General features: G+C 39.9%; 1 protein-coding gene across 1 annotated transcript in view; it reads left to right on the top strand.

The window, feature by feature from the left end:
* Nucleotides 1-23,529, top strand: part of LOC138164921 (cytochrome P450 2J2-like) — a 40,577-nt gene extending 17,048 nt beyond the window's left edge. The window contains exons 3-9 of the mRNA XM_069092886.1: nt 1,173-1,322; nt 2,580-2,740; nt 5,310-5,486; nt 10,303-10,438; nt 16,529-16,716; nt 19,970-20,108; nt 23,271-23,529. Coding sequence (XP_068948987.1) covers nt 1,173-1,322; nt 2,580-2,740; nt 5,310-5,486; nt 10,303-10,438; nt 16,529-16,716; nt 19,970-20,108; nt 23,271-23,452 — 1,133 coding nt within the window. The 3' untranslated portion in view covers nt 23,453-23,529. The remainder of the gene's footprint in view (nt 1-1,172; nt 1,323-2,579; nt 2,741-5,309; nt 5,487-10,302; nt 10,439-16,528; nt 16,717-19,969; nt 20,109-23,270) is intronic.
* The last annotated feature ends 6 nt before the right edge of the window (nt 23,530-23,535 follow it).

Consider the following 23,535-nt stretch of genomic DNA (forward strand, 5'->3'; position numbering starts at 1 on the left):
TTACATGAATTGGAGGAGGTGGGAGTGGGTGCCCCATGGAAGTTCTGTTTCTACTCCCCCATCTGGACTCCGCCCCTCTTGATCTTTTCTATTGTGCTGGTGAAACAAGACTCCCATAACATGGAAAAATCAACTATTCACAAATCACGTCAACAAGGAGACACTCTGCCTTTGAGGAAAGAAGACATCTCATTTAGGGCCCCCCAAGACTGGGCTACCTAAAGAAATGTGCTAACTGCTACATTCCAAAAGACCTTTCCTGTATAAAAGAAGGCCCTTTATGGGATGTGCATAACAGCCCAATATTATAGTAGAAAGCATCCTCTTATGTGACAGCAAGAAGTAATGGAATGGTCACAGACTATGGAGTCTCAGGGTCTCACTTTGAATCTCACTTCTGCCATATTTTACCTATGTGACCTTGGGTTAGTTCTTTACCCTCTCTAGGCCTCAGTTCACACAATCTTCATAGCAAAGATACTTCTTGGGAAAGGAGTATCCCAATGTCCCTCTTCTACCCCACCCCATTTTTGGTTAGAGAGAAATAGATTGATTGTTTAACACTGCACTTTCAGCAAGATGGATGGGTCTTACAAGTTTCAGATGACATAGAGCAAAATGGGGGATACCAGTCTGTTTGTGGTATGTCCTGCACCCATGGTCCAAGGGCATCACTGTTCAGCTTGGACCATGACACCAAATAAGTCAAAAAGGGCCATGTGAGATGACTCAGGTTACACAAAGTGCATCTATCCATACAGATTGTTACTTGGGCTCCCCTCTCATCCATAGCTTTCTTATCCAATGCACAAACTCATCCAGCAGTCATCTCTGACTGAGGAAATCAGAAGCTCATACTTATGTATCCCAAGGTACATGGCCTACTTATAGAGCCTGCAAACCTCTCTTGATATCTCCTTTTGTTTTTAGAATTTCCATATGCCCTACATTCAAACTTTAAGTGTTATTTCCCCAATTTGTGTGTGAGTTCCTTTAGTGTAGAAACTGTCTAGCCCTTACTATTTGTATGCCCAGTGCAGTGTTTTGCGCATAGTTGCTGTTTTTTAAGTGCTTGTTCAATTGAATTCTATTGCTGGTAGTGGGGATAACCACACCAAAAACATTACAGACCTTTAGAAATATTTATGTAAATTTTTATCATTATGATTTAGGCTTATCAATGTCTAATGGCCAAGAGTGGAGACAGCAAAGAAGATTTGCCTTAATGACATTAAGAAACTTTGGTTTGGGAAAGAAGCCCCTGGAAGATCGGATCCGGGAGGAGGCCAGGTATCTCATTGAGGCTATCAGGGAAGAAAAAGGTGAGCACTGCTTAGGCAGAGATATTTTCAATGGCTTCTAATTGTTCTTTTTTCCAAATGATCATTAAAGTGAATCTGTGACTGTGGATTGGGGAAGTAGGGTAAGAGTGGTCATTCTTAGACCAGAAACAGACAAAATGTCCCAGCCCTGAGCCCCTTGGAAGATCTAAAAAGGCCCAACATTGTCCTATAGCAAGAAATTAGGCATTAAGAAAAGAAAGGTACCCCTTGTTGGTTCATTCTTTTAAATTTCATTAAAATTATTTTCTGTCATCAGCATAGACCCTACATGCCTAAAGTCTTCAAATGCCACACATGGATTCCTGCATTGGCTGGTCTCTCAAGGAACTCCTTACACACACACACACACACACACACACACACACACACACACACACCCCTGCCTTTATTCTCCCCTGCTGCCCTTCTCTCACTTTTTCTTTATCCTAATCATCCTCCTTCCTTTCTACTAACTGAAAAACCTCTTTTCTTTTCTAGGTGTCCTCCCTCTCATTCTTCACTTTCTTCTTTTCTATTTTGTTTGTTTTCTTCTTTCTACTCCTTAGTACACACAAACATACACACACACATATATACATATTGCTTTCTGCATTTTTTAAAAATTTGATTATTTTTCAATTAATCATATTCTTTCTTTTTCTTCCTCTCACTGGAAAAACCAAAACATTAGTAACAAATATAGATAGTCAAGCAAAAGAAATTCTTCCATTGTGTAACCTAAGTCAATCACTTTTCTGTCAGGAGGTGGGTAACAATGACATATCACAAGCAGAATCATAGTCAGAGGCTAGAAGGGCCATCAGAGGTCATTTAATCCAGCACCCTAATTTTTCTGATGTACAATATGTGGAGGCAAAGTCAGATAAGTAACTTGCCCAAAGCCACAGGTAATCTACTTTGAAACAAAATATGCTATTTAAATCTCAAGTCTTGACTAAACATTAAAAAGTGTGTTATTTTCTTTTTTCTCTATCATGTATCATCTATTACCTATCTCTATCATCTGTGTACCTATGTATCTACCTACTTATCTACCTGCCTATCTATCTATCTATCATCTATCTATCTATCTAAGTAGTAGCTAGTTATGGATAAGAATAAAGCAGATTCTGCTGGCAGGTATTTGGGGGTGGGGTAAAATGAAGAAAAATTTGCATAGGAGAAAAAGATCAAAATCTTTCCTGGGTTCTTTTAAATAACAGGAGTGGTCTCTCTCCTTTCTCATCTGGTCAGCAGAACAGTCCTTTGACCCCCACTTTCAGATCAACAATGCTGTTTCCAATATCATTTGCTCCATAACTTTTGGGCATCGCTTTGACTACCATGATTCTCAGTTTCGGGAGCTATTGAAGATTTTGGATACTGTTATGGTGCTTGAAGCCAGATGGGAGTGTCAGGTAAGAGACCATATCTTCTTGGCCAGGGCAGGCTAAGCCTCAATTTGGCCCTGTACTTCCTCCATGGGAAAAGAAGCATGGCTGTGAGAGGTTGGCAGGAGCTGAGTCAGCTTGGGAGTTCCTCTAATAAGTAAAAGAAACTGAAAAGAAGAGAGGAAATAAATGAGATTTTTATAATTAGTGACATGAAAGACAATGCTTGGGGGACCCAATGCTTTCCCAGAACACTGTGATATCCAAATAACAGAGAACAAGTTTCTATATGGTTTTAAAGTTTTTCTAAGACCTTTACCAAGATAATCAATTTACAAACATTTATTAAGCACCTACTATATGCCAAGGACTGTGCTAGGAGGTGAGGATATAATGACAGAAATGACAGCCCCTGAACTTGGAGTGGTTGATAATCTGTAGCAGGAGATAATATGCCCTCAAGTGAGTGTATATGCAAATAAATAAATACAATGAGAAATGTTTTGGTGTTGACTGCATTAGGAGACAGGAGGACCAGGAAAGTCTTCTTGGAGAAGTTGTCTCTTGAGCTGAGTTTGAGGAAAACCAGGAATTTTATTGTCATCTCTACAGGGCAGGGAGAGGAGGAGAGAGAGAGACAGACAGAGAGACAGAGTGACAGAGAGAGACAGACAGAGAGACAGAGAGAGTGACAGAGAGAGACAGAGACAGAGAGAGACAGAGAGAGAGAGAGAGAGAGAGACAGAGAGACACAGCGAGAGGGAGACACAGAGAGAGACACACAGAGACAGAGAGAGACACAGAGAGAGAGAGAGACAGAGAGAGAGAGAGACAGAAAGAGACACAGAGAGAAAGAAAGGTGTGAAACAGGAGGGAGGCAGGTTCGTTCAGAGACAAGAGACATAGACACGCAGCTAGAGAAACATAATGAGAAGAGAACCAGTCAGAGAGACATGGAATCAAGAGTTTACATTTAAGGTTTGTAAACTGCTTTACATTTATTAGCTCCCACCTCAGTGTCTTTGTACTGGCTTTCTCTCATGCTTGAAATGCTCTACATTCCCACCTCTGCCTCTTGACTTCCTTCAAGAATGAGTTCAAATTTCACCTTCTGCTACTGGGTGTCCTTTCCAGTCCCTCCAGCTGCCAGCTCCTTCCCCTTTGATATTACATTTTAGCCTCTCTGCATATATCTTTCATGCAATATTGTCTCTTCCATTACAATGTGAGAGACTTGCAAATGCAAGCAAGGTGGTTTTTTTGTTGCCTTTTTTTTTTCTTCTTGTGGTTGGAGCTCAGTTTCCTAAGTTCAGGCTAAATTGTAAACTTCTAAAGGATTAATCTCCTTTGAACCCTGATAATTAACAACTGTGCTGAGGCAAGCAGGTTATGTGACTTCTAGCTCTGAGCCAACCAGGGGCTCAGACTGTTATATATTCTGGGAGGTTGGCATTTTGCTTTGAGGGTTCACTTATGAGATGGACCTTTTGATTTCCTGGTTGAGACTCTGAGTAGCCCTAGGTTCAGAACCCCCCAAATGCTTAGATGTCTGTGCTCCATCAATCCAGTTATGTATGCAAAGTGTATAGCAATATTGCTTTACTCAGACTATTTGAGCTTTGTCTATTGATCTTTGTGCTAATTTCTCTGCTTGCATTTTCTCTGTATTTGTCTCCAAGTTTAGGGTTCTGATCTTTTCCCTGAACTAAGGAATGTAATTAAAAGGATAAGTAATCCTTTTTTGAACAGTCTTTCATTAAAAAGATCAAAGAATCTGTCCTGGCAGTTCATCATGACTGTGCTAGGGTGCTTACTATTACAATACTTGAGGACAGGACTGATATTTTCCCCCTTTTTTGTATACCTAACATTCATCCCAGTGCCTGGCACATAATAAGTGATTCTTTAGATCCTCATAATGACCCTTTGAGATGGTTGCTATTATTATGCCCATTTTATAGATAAGGAAATAGAGGCTGAGAGAAATTAATGACTTGTCCCAAAGTTAATAAGTGTCTGAGGAAGAATTTTAACTAGGGTCTTCCTGATTCTTATTCCAGCATTCCATCTGGTTAATGATTTAACTTAACTCCTTAGGAGTCTTACTTTGGAAGAAAATGAAGGAAAAGTGTGAATAACATTAGGTCTCATTTATGTAAGAGTAACAAAATGGAAATTCAAGAGAATGGAATTCTGTGGGCATGACAGGGCCCTTATTTAAGCATTCAAATGCTATCAATTTGACTAGAAAGAATCTCTCCCTTCCTTCTCTGCAGGTTGTGAGGCTGCCTACATTGGAGATATCTTGAAAGAGTTATTTAGGTACACCAGAACATGTCCAAGTGACTGTTGTATGAGACAAAGATGACTGGATACTAACTTGAGTACCAGGAGAGCAACTGTGTTGGAGGAGAGATAGTGGTTATGGGAAGGGTAGATTTCAGGAGAGGTTAGACATGGAATTGGGGTGAATTCCATCATGCAAAAAAGGTCAAGAACCCTGGCCGTACCTAGGGTGAGGAAGGTGAAGAGATAGGGCAGCTAAAAGGAACTAATACTCATCCTTCCTCCCCTTGCCTCCTTTTACATTATTTAGCTCTTCAATATATTTCCTGGGATAATGAAATTCCTGCCAGGGCCTCACCAGAAATTCTTTAGAGAATGGAAAAGGCTGGAGTCTTTTGTAAAACATGAGATCAAACAACATAAGGAAGAACTAAACCCAGAGGAGACCCTGGACTTCATTGATGCTTACCTGAAGGAGCTGTCCAAGGTAATGAAAGTAATATAGAAAGTGGGTGTTGTGTTTAAACAACCCCCCCCCCCCAATGCAGAGCTTGGGGGATAAGTGTGTTGAAATGCTCTGGTTGTGTGAGGATGGAATAAAATTCACACTCAATAGGGTATCTCACCCTTCAGGAGAGTAGGGGGGAAGGGGATGAGAGGGGGGATGATGGAAGGGAGGGCAGGCTGGGGGGAAGGGAAGTTAGAAGCACCCACTTTTGAAAAGAGACAGGATCAAAGTAGAGAATAGAACAAGTGGGAGGTGGGATAGGAGGGAGGGAAATATAGTCAGTCTTTTACAATATATCTACTGTTATTGTTTCAAATTAGCCACACATGCACAACCTATACTGAACTGCTTATCTTCCCAGTAAGGGTGGGTGACGAGGAAGGAAGGAAATGAACCTGGAATTGAAATTTTGAAAATCAAATATTCAAATATATATATATATATATATGTGTGTGTGTGTGTGTGTGTGTGTGTGTGTGTGTGTGTGTATACTATTATTAATACCATCTTACATGTAATTGGGAAATAAATATACAGGCACTGAGGCATAGAGATCCACTGGAAAAGTCCAAAGGGGTATGGAAGAAAATATGGGAGAGAGCAGATTGGAGGAGGGGATATCCTGTGGGACTATTTTGGGGTGGTGGGTAGAGGAAAAAACAGGGAGAAGATTTGTAGCTCAAAATCTGGCAGAAACGAATGATGTAAATCAGAAGTTAATAAAGCATTAAAAAAATGTTCCGATTGTTACATCTCCCTCATAATGTAAATATATTCCTTTAATCACCACCCTGGGAGTTAAAGAATATAAGCAATGGAGTTTGCTAGTGGAGAGATCATTATTTTTATTTAGAAGTAGAAGAAACCATAGAACTCACTGAGATCAACACCCTGATTTTATCTGAATGGAAACTGAAGCATAGAGAGGTTGGTTAATTGGCTTGCTTCAGTCACACAGTTATTGGGAATATGAGACTGGATTTAAACCCAACCCTTTCTGTCTCCAAGTCTGATGTCCTTTTCATTAAAACCTGCTTTGACTGAGATTAAGCCTTGGCTGTAGTATTTCATCCCTATGACTTCATCTTTCTGCATCTCACTTTTTTTATCTATAATATTAAGATATCCTACCAAACCCTTATCACATCCAGACTTATTATGTGTATATTCACAAGACTATAAAAACAAGTTAAATAATCAATTTTATATATGCAATCAAAATACAGTCACCTTTGGGAATATGGGAAGTAGTCAAACATTTGGGCAGCATTGCAGCCCATGTCCCATGTACCCACTCCTGAGTACTGTAGTATCAGACTAAAATGTAATTCAAACATATTTAACAAAATTAAAAAAAATACATTAGAATAATAATGTAAAGATAATAGAAATGTAAATAATGTAAAAATATGTAAATAATATACAAAATATGTAAAAAACAATGTAAAGATAATATGTCAATACCTATCCCCCAGGGATCCTTACATAGGGTTCACTGGGCCCATTTCTCTTTGAGTTTGGCACCATTGGACTTTCCTAGTGTTTTTGTGACACAGATATGGTGATGATTCTTAAACTATGAAGAGCCAAAGCAGAGAAAGAAAATTATAAGCCACTTTCCCTAATGTTTTGATGCAAAAATTTTAGATAAAATATTAAAAAGGAGATTACAGCAATATATCAGAAAGATCATATACTAGAACCAGGTGGGGTCTATACCAGGAAGGTAGGGCTGGTTTAATGTTAGGAAAACTCAACATAATTAACCACATCAGTAACAAAACCAACAAAAATCATATATTTACCTCAGGATATGCAGAGGTAGCTTTTGACAAAATCCAACATGTATTACTGTTAAAAAACACTAAAAAGTATAGAAATAAAGGGAGTTTTCCTTAAAATAATAAGTAGTATTTATCTAAAACCATGACCAAGTCTTATCTGAAAGGGGATAAGCTAAGAGCCTTCCCAATATGATAAGGAGTGAAAAAAAAAGATGCCCATTATCACCACTCTTATTCAGTGTTGTACTAGAAATGTTAACTTTAGCAATAAAAGAAGAAATAAATTGAAGGAATTAAAATAGGCAAAGAGGAAACAAAACTTTCACCCTGTAGATGATGTAATGATATACTTAAAGAATTCTAGAGAACAAACTAAAAAGAAGTAGTTGAAATAATTAGCAACTTCATTTTTTTTATGTTTTTGCTTTTTTGGAGAGGGGAAAGCAGGGCAATTGGGGTTAAGTGACTTGCCCAATGTCACATGGCTAGTGTTAAGTGTTTGAGGCTGGATTTGAACTTAGGTTCTCCTGACTCCATGGTCAGTGCTCTATTCACTGTGCCACCTAACCGCCCCATAATTAACAACTTTAACAAAGTTACCTGTAATTTTGTAACACAATAAACCCATATAGAACATTAATATATATATATACATATATATTATGTATATATACACAAGTATATGCATATGTGTGTGTGTGCACACACACACCAATAGCTAGAGATAGAAAAAGAAATCCCATTTAAAATCACTATAGACAAAAATTACTTAGGAGTGTACTTGCAAAAACAAACCCAGGAAATCTATTAACAAGTTTTACAAAATGCTTTTCACACAAATAAAATCAGATCTAAACATTTGGAATAAAATATTAATTGCTCATGTGTAAGCAAAGTCAATATAATAAAAAATGACAGTTCTGCTTAAATTAATTTACTTTTCAGTACTATATCAAACAAACTACTAAAAAGAAACAAATAAACATTTTTTAGAGGTAGAAAAAGTAACTACAGAATCCATCTGGAAAATCAAAAGGTCAAGAATATCAAGGGAATTAATGAAAAATGTGCAAAGGAAAGTGGTGCAGTTGTAACAGTTCTCAAAATATATTATAAACCATCAATCATGAAAACTACCTGGTCCTTGCTAAGAAACAGAGTCATGGATCAGTGGAACTGACTAGATACACAAGACACAGTAGTAACTGACCATAGTACCCTAATGTTTGATAAACCCAAAGATAGCAAGTTCTGGGATAAGAACTCATTGACAAAAACTAGTGGGAAAACTTTAAAACAGAAACTAGATAAAGACCAACATCTTACACCGTATGCCAAAATACAGTCAAAATGGGTACATGATTTAGACAAAAAGGGTGCTACCAGGAGTAAATTTAGGAGAGTAAGGAATACTTTACCTGTCAGATGTATAGAGAAGGGATGAATTTGTGATCAAACAGGAAATAGGAAGCATTATTAAAGGTAAAATGTATGATTTTGATTCTAGGAAATTAAAGGTTTTGCACAAACAAAACTAGGGCAACCAAGATTAGAAGGAAAGCGGAAAGCTGGGAAATAATTTTCATAGTCAGTATCTCTGATAAAGGACCCATTGCTTAAATATATGAGAACTGACAACAATTTTTAAGAATACAAGTCATTGGGGCGGCCAGGTGGCTCAGCGAGTAAGAGCACCGGCTCTAGTGTTGGGACGACCTGGAGATCGAATACTGGGCTCAGACACTCAGCACCACACCCAGAAATAACTGGCCATGTAACCTTGAGCAAGTTACTTAAACCCAATTGCTTAAAAAAAAAAGAATAAAAGTCATTTTCCAATTGATGAATGGTCAAAGAGTATGAACAAGCAGTTTTCAGATGACGAAATCAAAGCTATTTACGGTCATATTAAAAAAAATATTCTAAATCACTATTGATTAGAAAAATGCATATTAAAACAACTCAGAGGTACCACCTCACACCTATTGGATTAGCTAATATAAAAGAAAAGGCCAATGATAAATGCTGGAGAAAATGGAAGAAATTTGGGAGACTTCTGTAGTCTTGGTTGAGTTGTGAATTCATCTGGAGAGCAGTCTGGAAAAGTGCCAAGAGCTAATCAATCTGTGCATACCTGTTGATCCAGCAATATCACTATTAGGTGAAAATCCCAAGGAGATCATAAGAAGGGAAGAAAACAAATATATGAAAATATTGGTAGCAGCTCTTTTTGCGGTGGCAAAAAAACTGGAAATTGATGGCATGTCCCTCATTTGGGAAATGGCTAAACAAGTTGTGGCATACAAATGTAATGGAATTCTATTGTGCTATAAGAAATGATGAATAGGTGGATTTCAGAAAAGCCTGGGAAGACTTGCATGCACTGATACAAAGTGAAGTGAGCAGAACCAGAATAATGTTGTATGCAGTATCAGTAATACTGTGATGATCAATCATGTTTGACTTAGCTCTTTGCACAATAGAATGATCCAAGACACATCCAAAAGACTCATGATGGAAAATTGTTCCTATCCAGAGAAAGAACTGATGAAATCTAAACGCAAGTTGAAGCATACTATTTTCCTTTGCTTTTTTATTATTGTTATTTCATGATCTTCCTTTTGTTCTGTTTTTTTCTTTCATAACATGAATAATGTGGAAAAATGTTGAATTCACATGTATAACCTTTATCAAAATGCTTACCATTTTAGTGAGAGGGGAATCATGGGAGGAAAGCAGAAAATTTGGAGTTCAACATTTTATATTTTAAAAGAATGCTTAAAATTGTCTTTACATGTAATTGTTATAAATAATGTTTTGAAGAAAAAAAGCAGAAATCAGACCTCTCATTCTTAGGAACAGTTACTGCATTCTTGGGTATTAAAGGGAAGCCCAGGATCTGCCATCTTGACCTTCCCAAGGCCCTATTTGAGATGCAGCAACTCATGCTGAGAGATAGTCATAATTTTCTTTTTGTATTAACCAAATGATCTTTGCCTTCTTCATTTAAGGATAACATTCATTATAGTTTTAATGAAGAAAACTTGGTCTTCTGCACCCTGGATCTCTTCTTTGCTGGAACAGAGACAACTTCAACCACTCTGAGGTGGGCACTGCTGTATATGGCCCTTTATCCGGAGATCCAAGGTACAGTGATGGCACCAGGCTATGTATCCCTGTAGAATTCTGCACAAAAGAGTTCCCATTTAGAGAGAGCTTGAAAACTTGCCAAACATTTTACATATATTAATTCTTATTGGAATAGAGCAATGATTACCATTTTTCACAATCATTCAGAACCCTTTTTAACATCAACATTTCTTTCAGATCCCCATATGATAGTTGTTGCTGTCTAGGGCAATAGAGTATTGAATTTGAAGTCAGGAAGATGTGAGTTCAAATCATGCCTCAGGCACTTACTAACCATGTGATCCTGAACAAATCACTTAATTTCTCTCTGTTTCTGTGTGTTCATCTGTAAAGTGGAGATGATAATAGCCCTTGCCTCATAGAGTTGCAATTAGGATCAAACAAGTAGACAAACATAAAGTTTTCTGTAAGCCATAAAGGATAATATAAATGCCAGATATTAATTTTCTATTATTAATTATTATATTAGTGTGCGATAACTATTTTATTGAAAATGTATATGATAACAAAAAGCAACATTTTAAAATGCTTTTGTATCCTATTAAATATAATAAATCCCATAGGTTTCAAAATAGAAATATTTAAGTGAAGGACACATTATCAATTCAATTTACAGAAGGTCCTAAGGTTTTTAGATTTAGAATTGGAATGTATATTAGTGACAATAGTGTGACTTCCTCATTTTACAGGTGGGGAAACTGAGGCTGGGAGAAATCTAACAATTTCCTTAGGATCTCACAGGTAGGGAGTTTCTGTGATAGTATTTAAGTGCACATCATCCTGACTCCAAGCCCAGGGGTCCATCTTCAGGGACCTCTATTTGCTTCTCCCTCAAGAGATCCATGTTCTGAAAGTGAAGGTATGATCAAAAGTTGTATTTCCTTGTCTACTATGCTGTGACCTGTCTGATATCTTCCTTAAGCTAAGGATCAAGATAAGGATCCACGGACCAAATTTGGATTGGCAGATCCCTACCAATAATGACTTAGAGAAATCCACAGCTTCAGTTTAGAAACCCCTGGACTAGACACATTCAAGTTTCCTTGAAGTACTTCCCAGGATGGAACATTCCTTGTACCTATCTGAGGCAATATCTGTAGCATTTTCAGCAGCTGTTTAGCATCATGGAAATCAAATCAAGTACTTATTATATTCCTACTATATGCCGGGCACTGGAGACCCAAGTACAGAGAATGAAGCAATGCTTCCCCCCTTGCAAGGATCTGGGGGTGAGAGAAAACTGAACTAGGAGTCAGAAGTTTGCTTTCTAGTCCAGGCTTCCCAACTAAGCAGTCATGAGACTTTGAACAATGCATTTCGATCAGTAAATGAACATTTATTAGGTACCTACTATGTGCCAAAGACAGTGCTGAGTTTTTTGTTGCTTGTCCATTATTGTAGAGGAACATGACATCAGGAAGATGATGCCATGACTTGCAAATCAATTGCACTTAAATGAGGGAGGGCTGTGCAAAGTCACCACTCACTTTCTCCTCTATAGCCAAGTGAGTCCAGTGGCAAGATATAGACAAGGGTGACTAGAGATTGCCCTTCCCCCTCATTATTCGAAACACAAAGAAAGGCAAAATAAACAAGAACAGCCACCTAGGCCCTGTTCTCAAGGAGTTCGTAGTCTAATGGGAGAGATGACATGTGGATAGCTCTGGAAGAGAAAGGGATACAGACAGAATAAACAGGAGAAATGCCACAGAAGTCAGATAGCTCTCTGATCCTCAGCTTTCATTCAAAAATATCATGAACTTAAGGGACACATGGTGGCAACCTTCAAGTATTTGAAAGGCTATTAGGTGAAAGAGGGATTCAATTTCTGCCATTTGGTCTTTTTGGGTGCAGTCACTGCAATAGGCGGAAGCTGCTGGAAGCCTAATTTGGGTTTGGGCAAGAATAACCTCTCCAAAGTCTTCTTCTAATGCCTCCTTATGATGTTGAAGTGACCTTGGATCTCAAAGTCTATGTCGGTGGAGCGGATGGGTCTAGCAGGTTCTACCATGATGGAAAGACAAAGCGCTTGAGGGCCCTCTCTTTTGCCTCTTTTTTGCATCCCCAGGGCTTACCACCATGCCTGGTACACAATAATTATTATTTTAATAATAATAATTGTGATAATAATTTAATAAGTATTTACTGAAATGAATTGAAAGGCATACATCATAGTCCCAACAGTTGGGACATATATCCTAAAGCTCGCCTTAGTGAAATGCCAAGCAGCTCTTCCCAGGAGGTCAACACCAGGGGCTGAATTCCAAGGCCATAGCACCTCTTGACACAAAGAAATATGCAAAATGACCTTCAGTCCTCTCCAGTCAGTTCCTGCTTACACAACGACCACAGCAAAATGATGGGAAATGGGCTAAAAGTCTCATTGGTTCTAAGGATCACATTGTCAATAAGCATCAAGTTAGTTATAAACTATTCTTACACACACACAGAATATTACTGCTACAAATTATATATTTTATATATCATATATTAATATATTATAGTTATAAACTACTGTAAATGGGTGATCTGCACAGTGCCCAGAAATATACCACTTTATGAATCCTGAAATTCCCTTCTCTGATCTCAGTTTACAGATATTCTGCCTCTCCCTCTGCCTTCCTTGACTGTGAATCTCTGAACTTGTCAGTTCCCTCCCAGGCCATCACCCTTGCACTAGTCACAAACTTCTTTTTCCATCTTGACCCCGTATGAGCCAGTTCAATCTAGACTTGCCCCATTATGATATAATCTGTTTTGCCCTGTCAAGCCTCAGGCTTGGTTCACTTTCACCATCACTGGCCTTCGCTCTCATTCATGTGCTGTCAAATTAAAGTAAAGAAAATTTAAAAACAACAGCAATCACAACATTGACTGTTTCTACTGCAAATATCTTACACAATCTCATAATTATTGGTGCAGGGCAAGCCTTTTACATTTCCATAATTAATGAATTTTCCTATTCACTGCAGCAGCTCTTCCAAACCTTTTCATCCCTTCTCCAGGGAGCATGGTTCCCTCTCCCCCAACACTTTCTGAGAAACTGGTTTCATATTTTACTCCAAATCAGTATATACATATGCATTATATTTTATAATATTTTTCTCTAATTACATGTTAAAAATTTTAACATTCCTAAATGTTTGAGTTTCAAATTCTATACCTCCCTCCCCCCTTCCCCTTTTTCCTTCCTGAGATGGTAAGCAATCACATATAGATTATGCATGTACAATCATATAACACATTTCTATATTAGTCATTTTGTACAAGAAGACTTGAATAAAACATGAAAGAAATAAGAAAGTGAAAAATATGATGTTTCAGTCTGTATTCAGATAATGTCATTTCTTTCTCTGGAGGCAGATAGTATGCTTCATCATTAGTCCTTTGGGATTATTTTAGATCGTTGTGTTGCTGAGAGTAGCTAAGTCATTCATAGTCTTTCATGGTACAATATTGCTGATACTGTCTACAACATTCTCCAGCTTCAACTCCCTTAAATTTGTTTCAGTTCATTTTATTGCATATCTTGAGGCCATTCATCTTGAGCTTCCTCTTCTCCCCTTGTCCTCATCTCACATCACCCAGATGCCTTTTACCAGTAATGTCTCCTTCAATCCTATCTCACATGAAGAGGTGACTTGTACCCATGCCAAGGACAGCTCTACTAGATGCCCAAGGGATCCCATTCCATTCCATTTTCTTTAGCATGTCATCAACTCTATCTTCCCACTTGCTCCTTTATCTCCATCACCCCCTGCCAACCCCCTACTTCCTTACTGCCTACAAACATACTCTATCTCTGCTATCCTGAGAAACAACTCAATTCATCCATCCCTGCTATTTTCCCACATTGGTTCTTCCTTTTCTAGCTAAACTCCTTGAGTAGGCCATCTACAAGAGATATGTCTATTTCCTTCCTTCTCACTTTTCTTAGTTCTCTAGTCTGTCTTCCAATCTTATCATTCAATTGAAACTACTCTTTTCAAAGTAACTATTGATTCCTTAATTGCCAAAGAGAATGATTTTCCTCGGTTTTCACCCACTCTGACCTCTCTTTCACATTGCCAATCATCCTTTTCTCCTTGATACCCTTTTCTCTCTAGATTTTCATGACGCTCTTTCTGAGTGCTACCCCAATCTATCTGCCCACTCCTCAGTCTCCTTTGCTGGATCTTAGGCCAGCTCACACCTGCATCCAGGTCACAGGCACAGATATTCCAAAGGGCTCTATCCTAAGACTTCTCTTCCCTCTATGCTATTTCATTTGCAGATTCCATGTGCTCCTATAGATTCAATTGTCATCTTGATGCTAATAATTCTTAAGTCTGTTTATCCAACCCTAAGTTCTCTGCTGACCTCCAGCCTCTCCTCTCCAACTTCCTATTGGACATCTCAAAATTCATGTCTTAGCGACATGTTAAATTTAATATGTGCGAAGCAAAACTCATTCCATTTCCCCTAAACCCTCCTCCCCTCCAACCTTTCCTATTACCATAAAGGGTAATATGATCCTCCCAGTCCCTCAGGCGTCCTCCTCAGTTCCTCATGGTCTCTCACACATACCCATTTAATCTGTTTTCCAGGCCTGTTTATTTCCTCTTTCAAATATCCCTTGAATATTTCCTCTCCTCTGACACTATTCCCACCGTGGTCCAGAACGTCATCGTCTCACAGCTGTACTATTGCAACAGCCTGTGGTGGTTGTGCCTGCCTTGTGTTTCTCCCCACTCCAATCCATCCTTAATCAATCATTATTGACTGATTCCCCAACTCAGTAAACCCCAGTGTCACACTATAACCTCCAGGATCAAATACAAAATGCTCTGTTTGACGCTGACAGCCCTTTAAAAGCTGCCCCCTCCTATATTCCCAGCCTTTTTGCACCTTTATCCTTGAAACCTATTCTTTGATTCAGTGCCACTGGCCTCTTGGCTATCCCATCAACAAGACCCTCCATCTCTTGGCTCTGGCATTTTCTCTGGCTTCCCCCTTATTCCTGGAATGTTTGCCTTCTTGATCTTTGCCTCCTGGCTCTTCTGATTTCCGTCAAGTCCCAAATAAAGCCCATCTTCAGCAAAAAAAAACAAAAAAAACTTTGCCAATCCACCTTAATCTTAATATCTTCTCTCTGTGATTATCCTCAATTTACCTTGCAGGTGTCATCTTTTCTTGCTGTCTCCATCATTAGACTGTGAGCACCTTGAGGGCAGCGACTATCTTTTGCCTTTCTCCATCTTCTCAATGTATGGTATAGTTCCCAATACAACGTAGGTGCTTAATAAATGCTTGTTGACTTGACTTGAAGTACTTTGTTTCTGTCAACATTGTTCACCACAAATGCTTTGTCAGGGATAAGCTCACAGAGGGAGTCAAATTCTTCTTCTTCTAAAATTACCATCTTGTTCTTCAGAACTGCCTTCCACATCTGATTCACTTGGAATCAAGAATCATTGGATACTAAATTTTAAAGTTTAAATATATATATATACACAAACACACACACATGTTTAAAGAGCTTAGAGACAGTCTAGTCTTTTGTGATCATTTCAGAGATAGGGAAAACGAGGCCTAAGAGTTTCAGTGACTTGCCCATGGGTACTCACATAGTGAGGGGTAAAGCTGAAATTGGAATCCAGCATATCTCCTGTCTTTAACTCCAGCATTCGTTCCTTGGTGCTGCACCCCTGGATATAGGCCCAGCAATGCAAAGATCCTTATTTGCCATTCATCAGTCAAATCTCTACCATTCTACGTTATAGGAGTTGGAACCTTTGGTGAAGAGCCAAGTCAAACTCTCATCCAAGCACAGGTTTTTGCTGTGGTTCTTCCAAATGATAAGAGAAAACTCAATGGGAGGAGAAAGAAAGCCCTGAGTTCAAATCAACCTAGATGTGGGACTCTGAACAAGTCAATTAAATTCTACCTGCCTCAGTTTCATCTATAAAATGGGGATTATAATAGCCCTGTCCCGGCATTATTGTGAGCATCAAATGAGATATATTTGTAAAATATTTTGCAAACTTTAAAGCACTCTACTTATAAGAGATATTATTTGGGTCCCCAAAAACTCTATTTTTTTTCTAGGCAAAATACAAGCTGAGATTGACAGGGTGGTTGGCCATTCGAGGCAGCCCACCATGGCTGATAAGGAGAATATGCCCTACACTAATGCAGCCATTCATGAAGTTCAGAGAATGGGTAATATTATTCCTTGCAACGTGCCCAGGGTGGCCAGGGTTGATACCACAGTGGCTGGATACCATGTGCCAAAGGTAAACTGCTTTCTCTCCCATGAATCTGAAGGGTCTCCATGATTTCCATCCACCCTGGGAGGTGGGGTGACAGAAGGGGAAAAAAAGGGGGGGAAAGAAAGGGAAAAATATAAGTCTATGGAACAAAGGTTCTTGGTCTAGTGTGTATGAACTTTGGCTGTAACAATATATATTTTGATATTTTCTTTCCATATAATTGAGGGGTTTTTATAAACCTATGTATGTTATTTTATAATTTTAAGAGGAGTTATTCTGAAAAGAACATAAGCTTCAACATATGATTGTCAAAGGCTTACATGATTTAAAAAAAGATGAAAAAGCTTTGGACTATATTCTTAAAATCTTTGAATCTCACAGTTGGATGAGAAAACAAAGCTAAACAAAACACTGGACTTCAAGACAGAGGGATTGATTTGAAGTCAGTTTTATTACTGCATTTAAAATACTTATGTCCACTTAGGTTGCCTATGTGTGATATCCCTATGTGTGACACTTCTCTGGGACTCAGTTTCCTCATTTGAAAAAAGAGGGCTTGACTAAGAATTTCCCTTGTAGCAACATCACAGTTCCATGGGATAAACATTTCTTTTTTATTGCCTATATATTTTTTGCTTTTATTATTCTTTCTTTTTTTGGTTAAATTCCTTTATTTTTTTTCATAGGAAGCAAAAACATATCATAACCTTAAATATTGAAACAAATACAAAGAAAGAAAAAAAGCATTTCATGTGCATATCAAAATATAAGATAGGATTCAAAATATGTAACAATAAAATTTTACTTTAAGAAAGTCTCTTTTTGGGGGGAGGAGGAAAAACTCAGGGTCCCCGAGTTAAGAACTACACTAACTCAAATGGCAAAAGAGGTCCAAAAAGAAAGACAACATGATAAGTAATACACATTGTGGTGAGAATTGCCTGTCTTTTCTTTGCTTCCTTGTAGGTTTTCTTTTGTTCTCCGCTGTGCATTGTTTTTTTTTTTTTTTTGCTTTTTGGAGGGCAATCGGGGTTAAGTGACTTGCCCAAGGTCACATGGCTAGTTTTTTGTGTTAAGTGTCTGAGGTCAAATTTGAACTCAGGTCGTCCTGAGTGCAGGGCCGGTGCTCTATTCACTGAGCTACCTAGCTGCCCCTCTGTTCATTTTTTTATTTTGTTCTTTTTATCCCTCCCCCGCCTGTCCCCCCAGAAGGCCACAAGAAAGTTGAGATGTGTTTCTCTATAGCTACAGATACACACATACACACACACACAAGTGCATATCGACATTCATACAGTGACAAACATTTCTGAAGCACCTATGTGCCAGGCACTGTGCTAAGTGCTGCTGAGCTTTAGACTTCGGTTTTCTGATCCAGGTTTCATTTCTTTCTCGTCTACTGAGTTCATCACTCTGTGTACGAATGTATGAGGATACAGAGCACAATTATGAGCCAAGAAAAGGTGCCATTTATGTTGCACTTAAGGTTTGCAAAGCACTTTATAAACATCTTACTTCCTCCTCAGAACAACCCTGGGAGGGAGGGCCTGTTATCACACCCATTTTACAGATGAGAAAACTGAAGCAGGAAGAGGGAGGTGACTTGCCCAGGGTCACACAGCTAGTTAGTGAGTATCAGGTGTAAGGACTGGATGGGTTGGGAGGAGGGAGGGCTCAGTATAGGATGAAGAGATCACAGAAGAGAAGGTGGTCAAGCTGGGCTTTGAAGGATGGATGGACGGGATTTAGAAAGTCCAGAGAGATAAGAAGGAAGGGAACACTTTAGGGAACTGGAGTGAGTTGGGCTTGAGGGCTAAGGGAGACTTAGTTTAAGTGTGGAGGCAGAAGACAAATTGGAATAATGGGGAGGATATTGAACTTGGAGTCTGGAAATTCAGGGTTTAGATGCTTAGCTGTGTGACCCTGGGCAAGTCGCTTAACCCCTTTGTGGTGTAAAATCATGTGGAAGGCCTCTGGGCCCCTTCCAGGTCTAACACCATGATTTCATATGTCCTGAGAAGCAGAGATTACTCCCAAGATGTCATTTGAAGGCCATGTTTGTTCTAGGATCTCCAGGCCCAGAGCCAGGACCACACCTGCTCACTCATACAAATAGGATGCCAGAAGGCCTGGGCACACCTACCTCACTACTCTCTTCTCTGCCCTCATTCTGACCTAACCCTCTGAGTTCCTCCCATCAGGACAGCTCCTTCTAAACCAGATTGCCTAAACACACCCGGGTGTGTCTCTATATTTTTAGTCACAAGGAATCTGGAGGTTACAATCCAACAAGCCCCAGGGGATATTGACCTGCAACTGAAGTCGAGAGAAACTGGGTTCAAATCCAGTCTCAGAGGCTTCCTGTGAAACCCTGGACAAACCACTTCACATGTCAGCCTCAGTTTCCTCATCTGTAAAAATGAGAAGTCTTCTAACCCTAAATCTATAATCCTTTATTTTAACCAAGCTATATCACTTGGGCTCCCTTATCTCCAGACCATTCAGTCTTTCACAGTATCTGACATTTCTAACCATCATTTCTTACAGAACTTCTGAAGGAATTTACTAATATAAAGCACATTTCTATCTGGGAAGCTTGTTCATTTACAACCTAATTGATAAGTAGGCATTAGGGAGAAGGTGGTCCCAGATGGGTCACGGGCTAACTGGAAGACAGATCACCTGGGGCTGCTGGGCATCAACCTTGCCCAAAAGCAGCAGTTTAGAATGAGTCACTTTGGGTTCATCTGGCCCTTCTGACTCTACATGAGGACCTTCAGTGAGTCCACCTTTCCAGGTCTTAGTTTACTCATCTATAAAATGAGAGAAATGGACCAGATGCCCTTTACAATCCATTCCAATCCTGAATTTATGACTTTCCAAAAGCAGGGATCTTAACTTGGGGTCCAGGAACTCATTTTTTAAAATTTTGCTTTGTTGGGATTAATGATTGCATTTCAGAATAATCAGTTTTCTTTGTAATCATATGTTTTTATTTGATTCATTTTAAAATGTGAGTCTGAGAAGGGGTCCAAAAGACTTGCCAGCCTTCCAAAGGGGTCTGTGACCCCAAACAGGTTGGGAGCCCCTGCTCTAGGAAGTATTGAGTTCTACAACAGGCTGGGCTACTAAAAGCTCTGTGGCCTTGGCTGGTTCATTGTCACTCTCCCTCCCCCACTCTCCAGTCTTCAATTCCTTCTTCTGAAAAATGAGAGGGTGGGCCAGGTCTCTTCTGCCTCAAAGTTCCTTGGACTCTGTTCTCTTCTCTTGTTTCCAGGGGACCCTACTGATGACCAACTTGACTGTCTTGCACAGGGACCCCAAGGAGTGGGCTACCCCAGAAACCTTTAACCCAGAACACTTTCTGGAGAATGGACAATTTAAGAAGAAAGAGGCCTTTCTGCCCTTTTCAATAGGTGAGCCACACTCAGTAGGAGGGGAGCCCCCAGCCCAAGGGGCACCAACCTTTTTAACATTATGAAACTTTGCAGACTCTACTTCGTGAAACCCACAATATATGATGGTGAATATACTAGTCACATTCATTGATTGGGAAAGTCCATCACAATATAATTTTAAATAGCAGACCTTTAGATAGCTATTTAGAGTCTACAAGACAAGTAACAGCCCTTTAGAGTTTCATAGCCACCGCATGAGGTAGGTAGTACAGGTGCTCATTTTACAGATGAAGAAACTAAACCTCCAGGAGGTTAAGTGATCCACCCACAGTCACACAGCTTGGAAGGGTCCCAGATGAAATCAACCCCAAGTCCCTGCATTCTGTTCACAATGTGCAATGGACTCAGCAAATCTCCCAAGTGCATCTGTATCTTATTCACCACAAGATCACCTGCAGCCATTTGAATGTAAAGCCAATAACCCAGTGTGCAAGGGGCATGGCAGATGTCTGACCCTAGGCTGTCCAAGGAGACAGAGAGCTGGTTTATGTTCTTTAGAGAACAGCTATGCGGTTGAAGTGAGGAAAGTTTCATCCTCAGTTCTGGTTTTGTCTGATGGTTTTCCATACTCTTTGCAAAGACCCCAGGATTCCCCCAGGCCTCACCACTGCCCACAAGCTCTGGGACTCTCCCCCTTGGTATCCTTTGGTTACTTTACTTCCTTGGGCCTCAGTTTCCTCATCCGTAACATGAAGAGATTGGACTAGATGGTCAATAAGGCTCTTTCTGGCTCTGAAGCCTTGACCCAAGAATCTCAGGAATTCAGAGCCAGAGGACCTGAGTCTTAATTGTGCCTCTTCTTCATTGTGTGACCTGCATTGACTCAGCCCCTCTCTGGGCCTGCGTTATTTTCATATCTAATAAGTAAGAGATTTGGGGTAGGTGGCCTGGATGATCCCAACACCCTAAAATCTATAATGTTCTGATCCTAAGTAAATACAAAGGGATTTCAGTAAGGAGAAAGCCCTTACACCTGGAGGCAGACTCAGAGCTGAGCCTTGAAGGAAGTTGGGCGTTCTAATGGGCAGGAGATAGGAGAAGATGCCGACTAGTCTGGGGAAGCGGCCTGTGCAGGGGGAGGGAGATGGGAGTCCTAACAAGCAGGGCGGCCTCATTCAGGCAACGTGGTCAGTTGTTGAGCATGTCATTTGGGGGAGCCCTTCCTTCATAGGTGATTCTCCATGATCCTTGAGGCATCAAATCCTGTTTACTTCCTTCACTTACAAATTTACATTTATAAAAAATTTATTTAAAAATCATTTTAAAACATTAAAATTATTTTAAAATTAATACATCTCATAAATTTAATTTATAATAACTACAATTTTAAAGTTTCATAGATTTAGATATTTAAAGTTATTAAAATATCTTTAGATTTTATTTAATATAATAGGTTAGGTAATTTTTACAGTGATTTCCAGTCTCTAAAATATTGACATCCCTATGGGGTATCTGATCATCTTCTCATCATCATCTCTCACCTGGACCATGGCAATAGGCTCCTATCCTCGCTTCAAGTCTCTCCCCAAACTAATCCACCCTCCGCCCCACTGCCACAATGATTTTTCCTAAAGTGCAGGTCTGATCATATTGCGCCCTGCCCTCACCCCTGCTCACTGAGCTGTGGGGGCTCTCTATTGCCTCTAGGATTAAATATGATCTTTCAGTTAAGCCGTTGTTGTTTCCATGATACCAAAGAGTTGGTTTGACCAGCTCTTCTCATGAATCTGAGGGGGTTGGTAAACAGCCTTAGTGTCTTGACAGCCAGGATGGTCTTTTCTCCCCATCAGAAATAACATGAACTTCCTAAGAAAGACTCCCTTCTTGAGAACAGCCTCTTTGTGCCTTTGGAATAGGAGGCCAGGTGTTCCAAGCTGGTTACGCAGCTAATAGGGTCTGTTCAGTTCTGTCTCCTTTTTCCAAAGCCTTCTCCTTCAGGAGAGTTTACAACCTCCTCAAGTCAAGTTGCTTAGAAGAAAACAGACCCACTGCCCATCACAGTCTGTCCTCCTTGGTAGGATCTGCCAGAGTCAGGTGGGCACTTTCTCTTCTTCCTCAAGTCTTAGAGAGCAGCTTCATGTTCTGAGAGCCTGTGACTAAATCACACAGCTAGTGAGGGTCAGAGGAAGGAGCCAAGCTGGCTTTCTGAATCCAGGATAAGAGGATTTTCTATGTTGTTGATGAGAGCAGATCAATGCAGTAAGTTTCACAAAGGTCTGACATGCATTATGCCTTTTAGCCTGCACAACACCCCAGTGAGCACATGCCAAGACTGTTTGCATTTGACAGATAATAACAACATTAACTGGAGTAGTAGCAGTAGCAGTAGTAGTAGTAATGGTAGTAGTAGTGGCAGTAGTAGTAGTAGCAATAGCAGTAGTAGTAGTAGCAGTAGTAGTAGTAGTAGTAGTAGTAGTAGTAGTAGTAGTAGTAGTAGCAGCAGTAGTAGTAATGGTAGTAACTAGCATTTAGGTAGTCCTTTAAGGTTGGCAAATACCTTTACATCTTTGCCATGTAAGGTAGGTGCTATGATTATCCCCATTTTACACATGATGAAACTGAGACTGAGAGTACTTGTGTGACTTTACCCAGGGCCGCGAAGCTTCTAAGTATAAGGGGTAGGACTTGAACTGAGGGCTTCCTGACTCCTGGTAAAAATTTCTACACTGAACCCTCCTGGCTTAAATTAGGAGAAGGGACATATTTTTGCTAAGGCTACACAAAGCAGGCTCTTAGATCTAGACCTAGCAGGGCCCTTGGAAGCCACATCATCCAGCTCCATCATTTCACAAATGAGGAAACTTGGACCCACTCAAGTTAAGGGACTTTTCCAATGCTACACAGCTGGGATCTGAACACATGTCCTGTGTTTACAGATGCAGTATTTCAATTGTACTAAGTCTAAAGTCATCAGATGCATGGCATGGTGGAAATGGTGCCTGTCATGGAGCAAGGAAAGCTTGGGTTCAAATTCCACCTCTGACCATTATTAGCCTTGTGACTGTGGACAAGTAACTGAATAGCCTTAAGGCCCATCCCAGTGCTAGGGACTGTACCCTGACCTACTGCTTGTACCAAGCATTAGTGGATTAATTTCTTTCTCGTCTTCTTGCCTTTTAGGAAAGAGGGCCTGCCTGGGGGAACAGCTGGCTCGGGCCGAGCTCTTCCTCTTCTTCACTTGCCTGCTCCAGAAATTCACATTCCAGGCTCCGCCAAATACCCAGCTGAGCCTGGACGTCCGAGTTGGCATAACCATCTCTCCTGCCTCCTACCAAATCTGCGCCCTTTCTCGCGTGATATAGGGCAAGCTAGGCCTGAAGCATGGTCTTCCACTATACGTAGTAGTAGTAGTAGTAGTAGTAGTAGTAGTAGTAGTAGTAGTAGT

This window comes from Petaurus breviceps, unplaced genomic scaffold (assembly GCF_028583685.1).
Source record: "Petaurus breviceps papuanus isolate PSGF00001 unplaced genomic scaffold, PetGlider_PUasm1.0 207, whole genome shotgun sequence".
Lineage (NCBI taxonomy): Eukaryota > Metazoa > Chordata > Mammalia > Diprotodontia > Petauridae > Petaurus > Petaurus breviceps.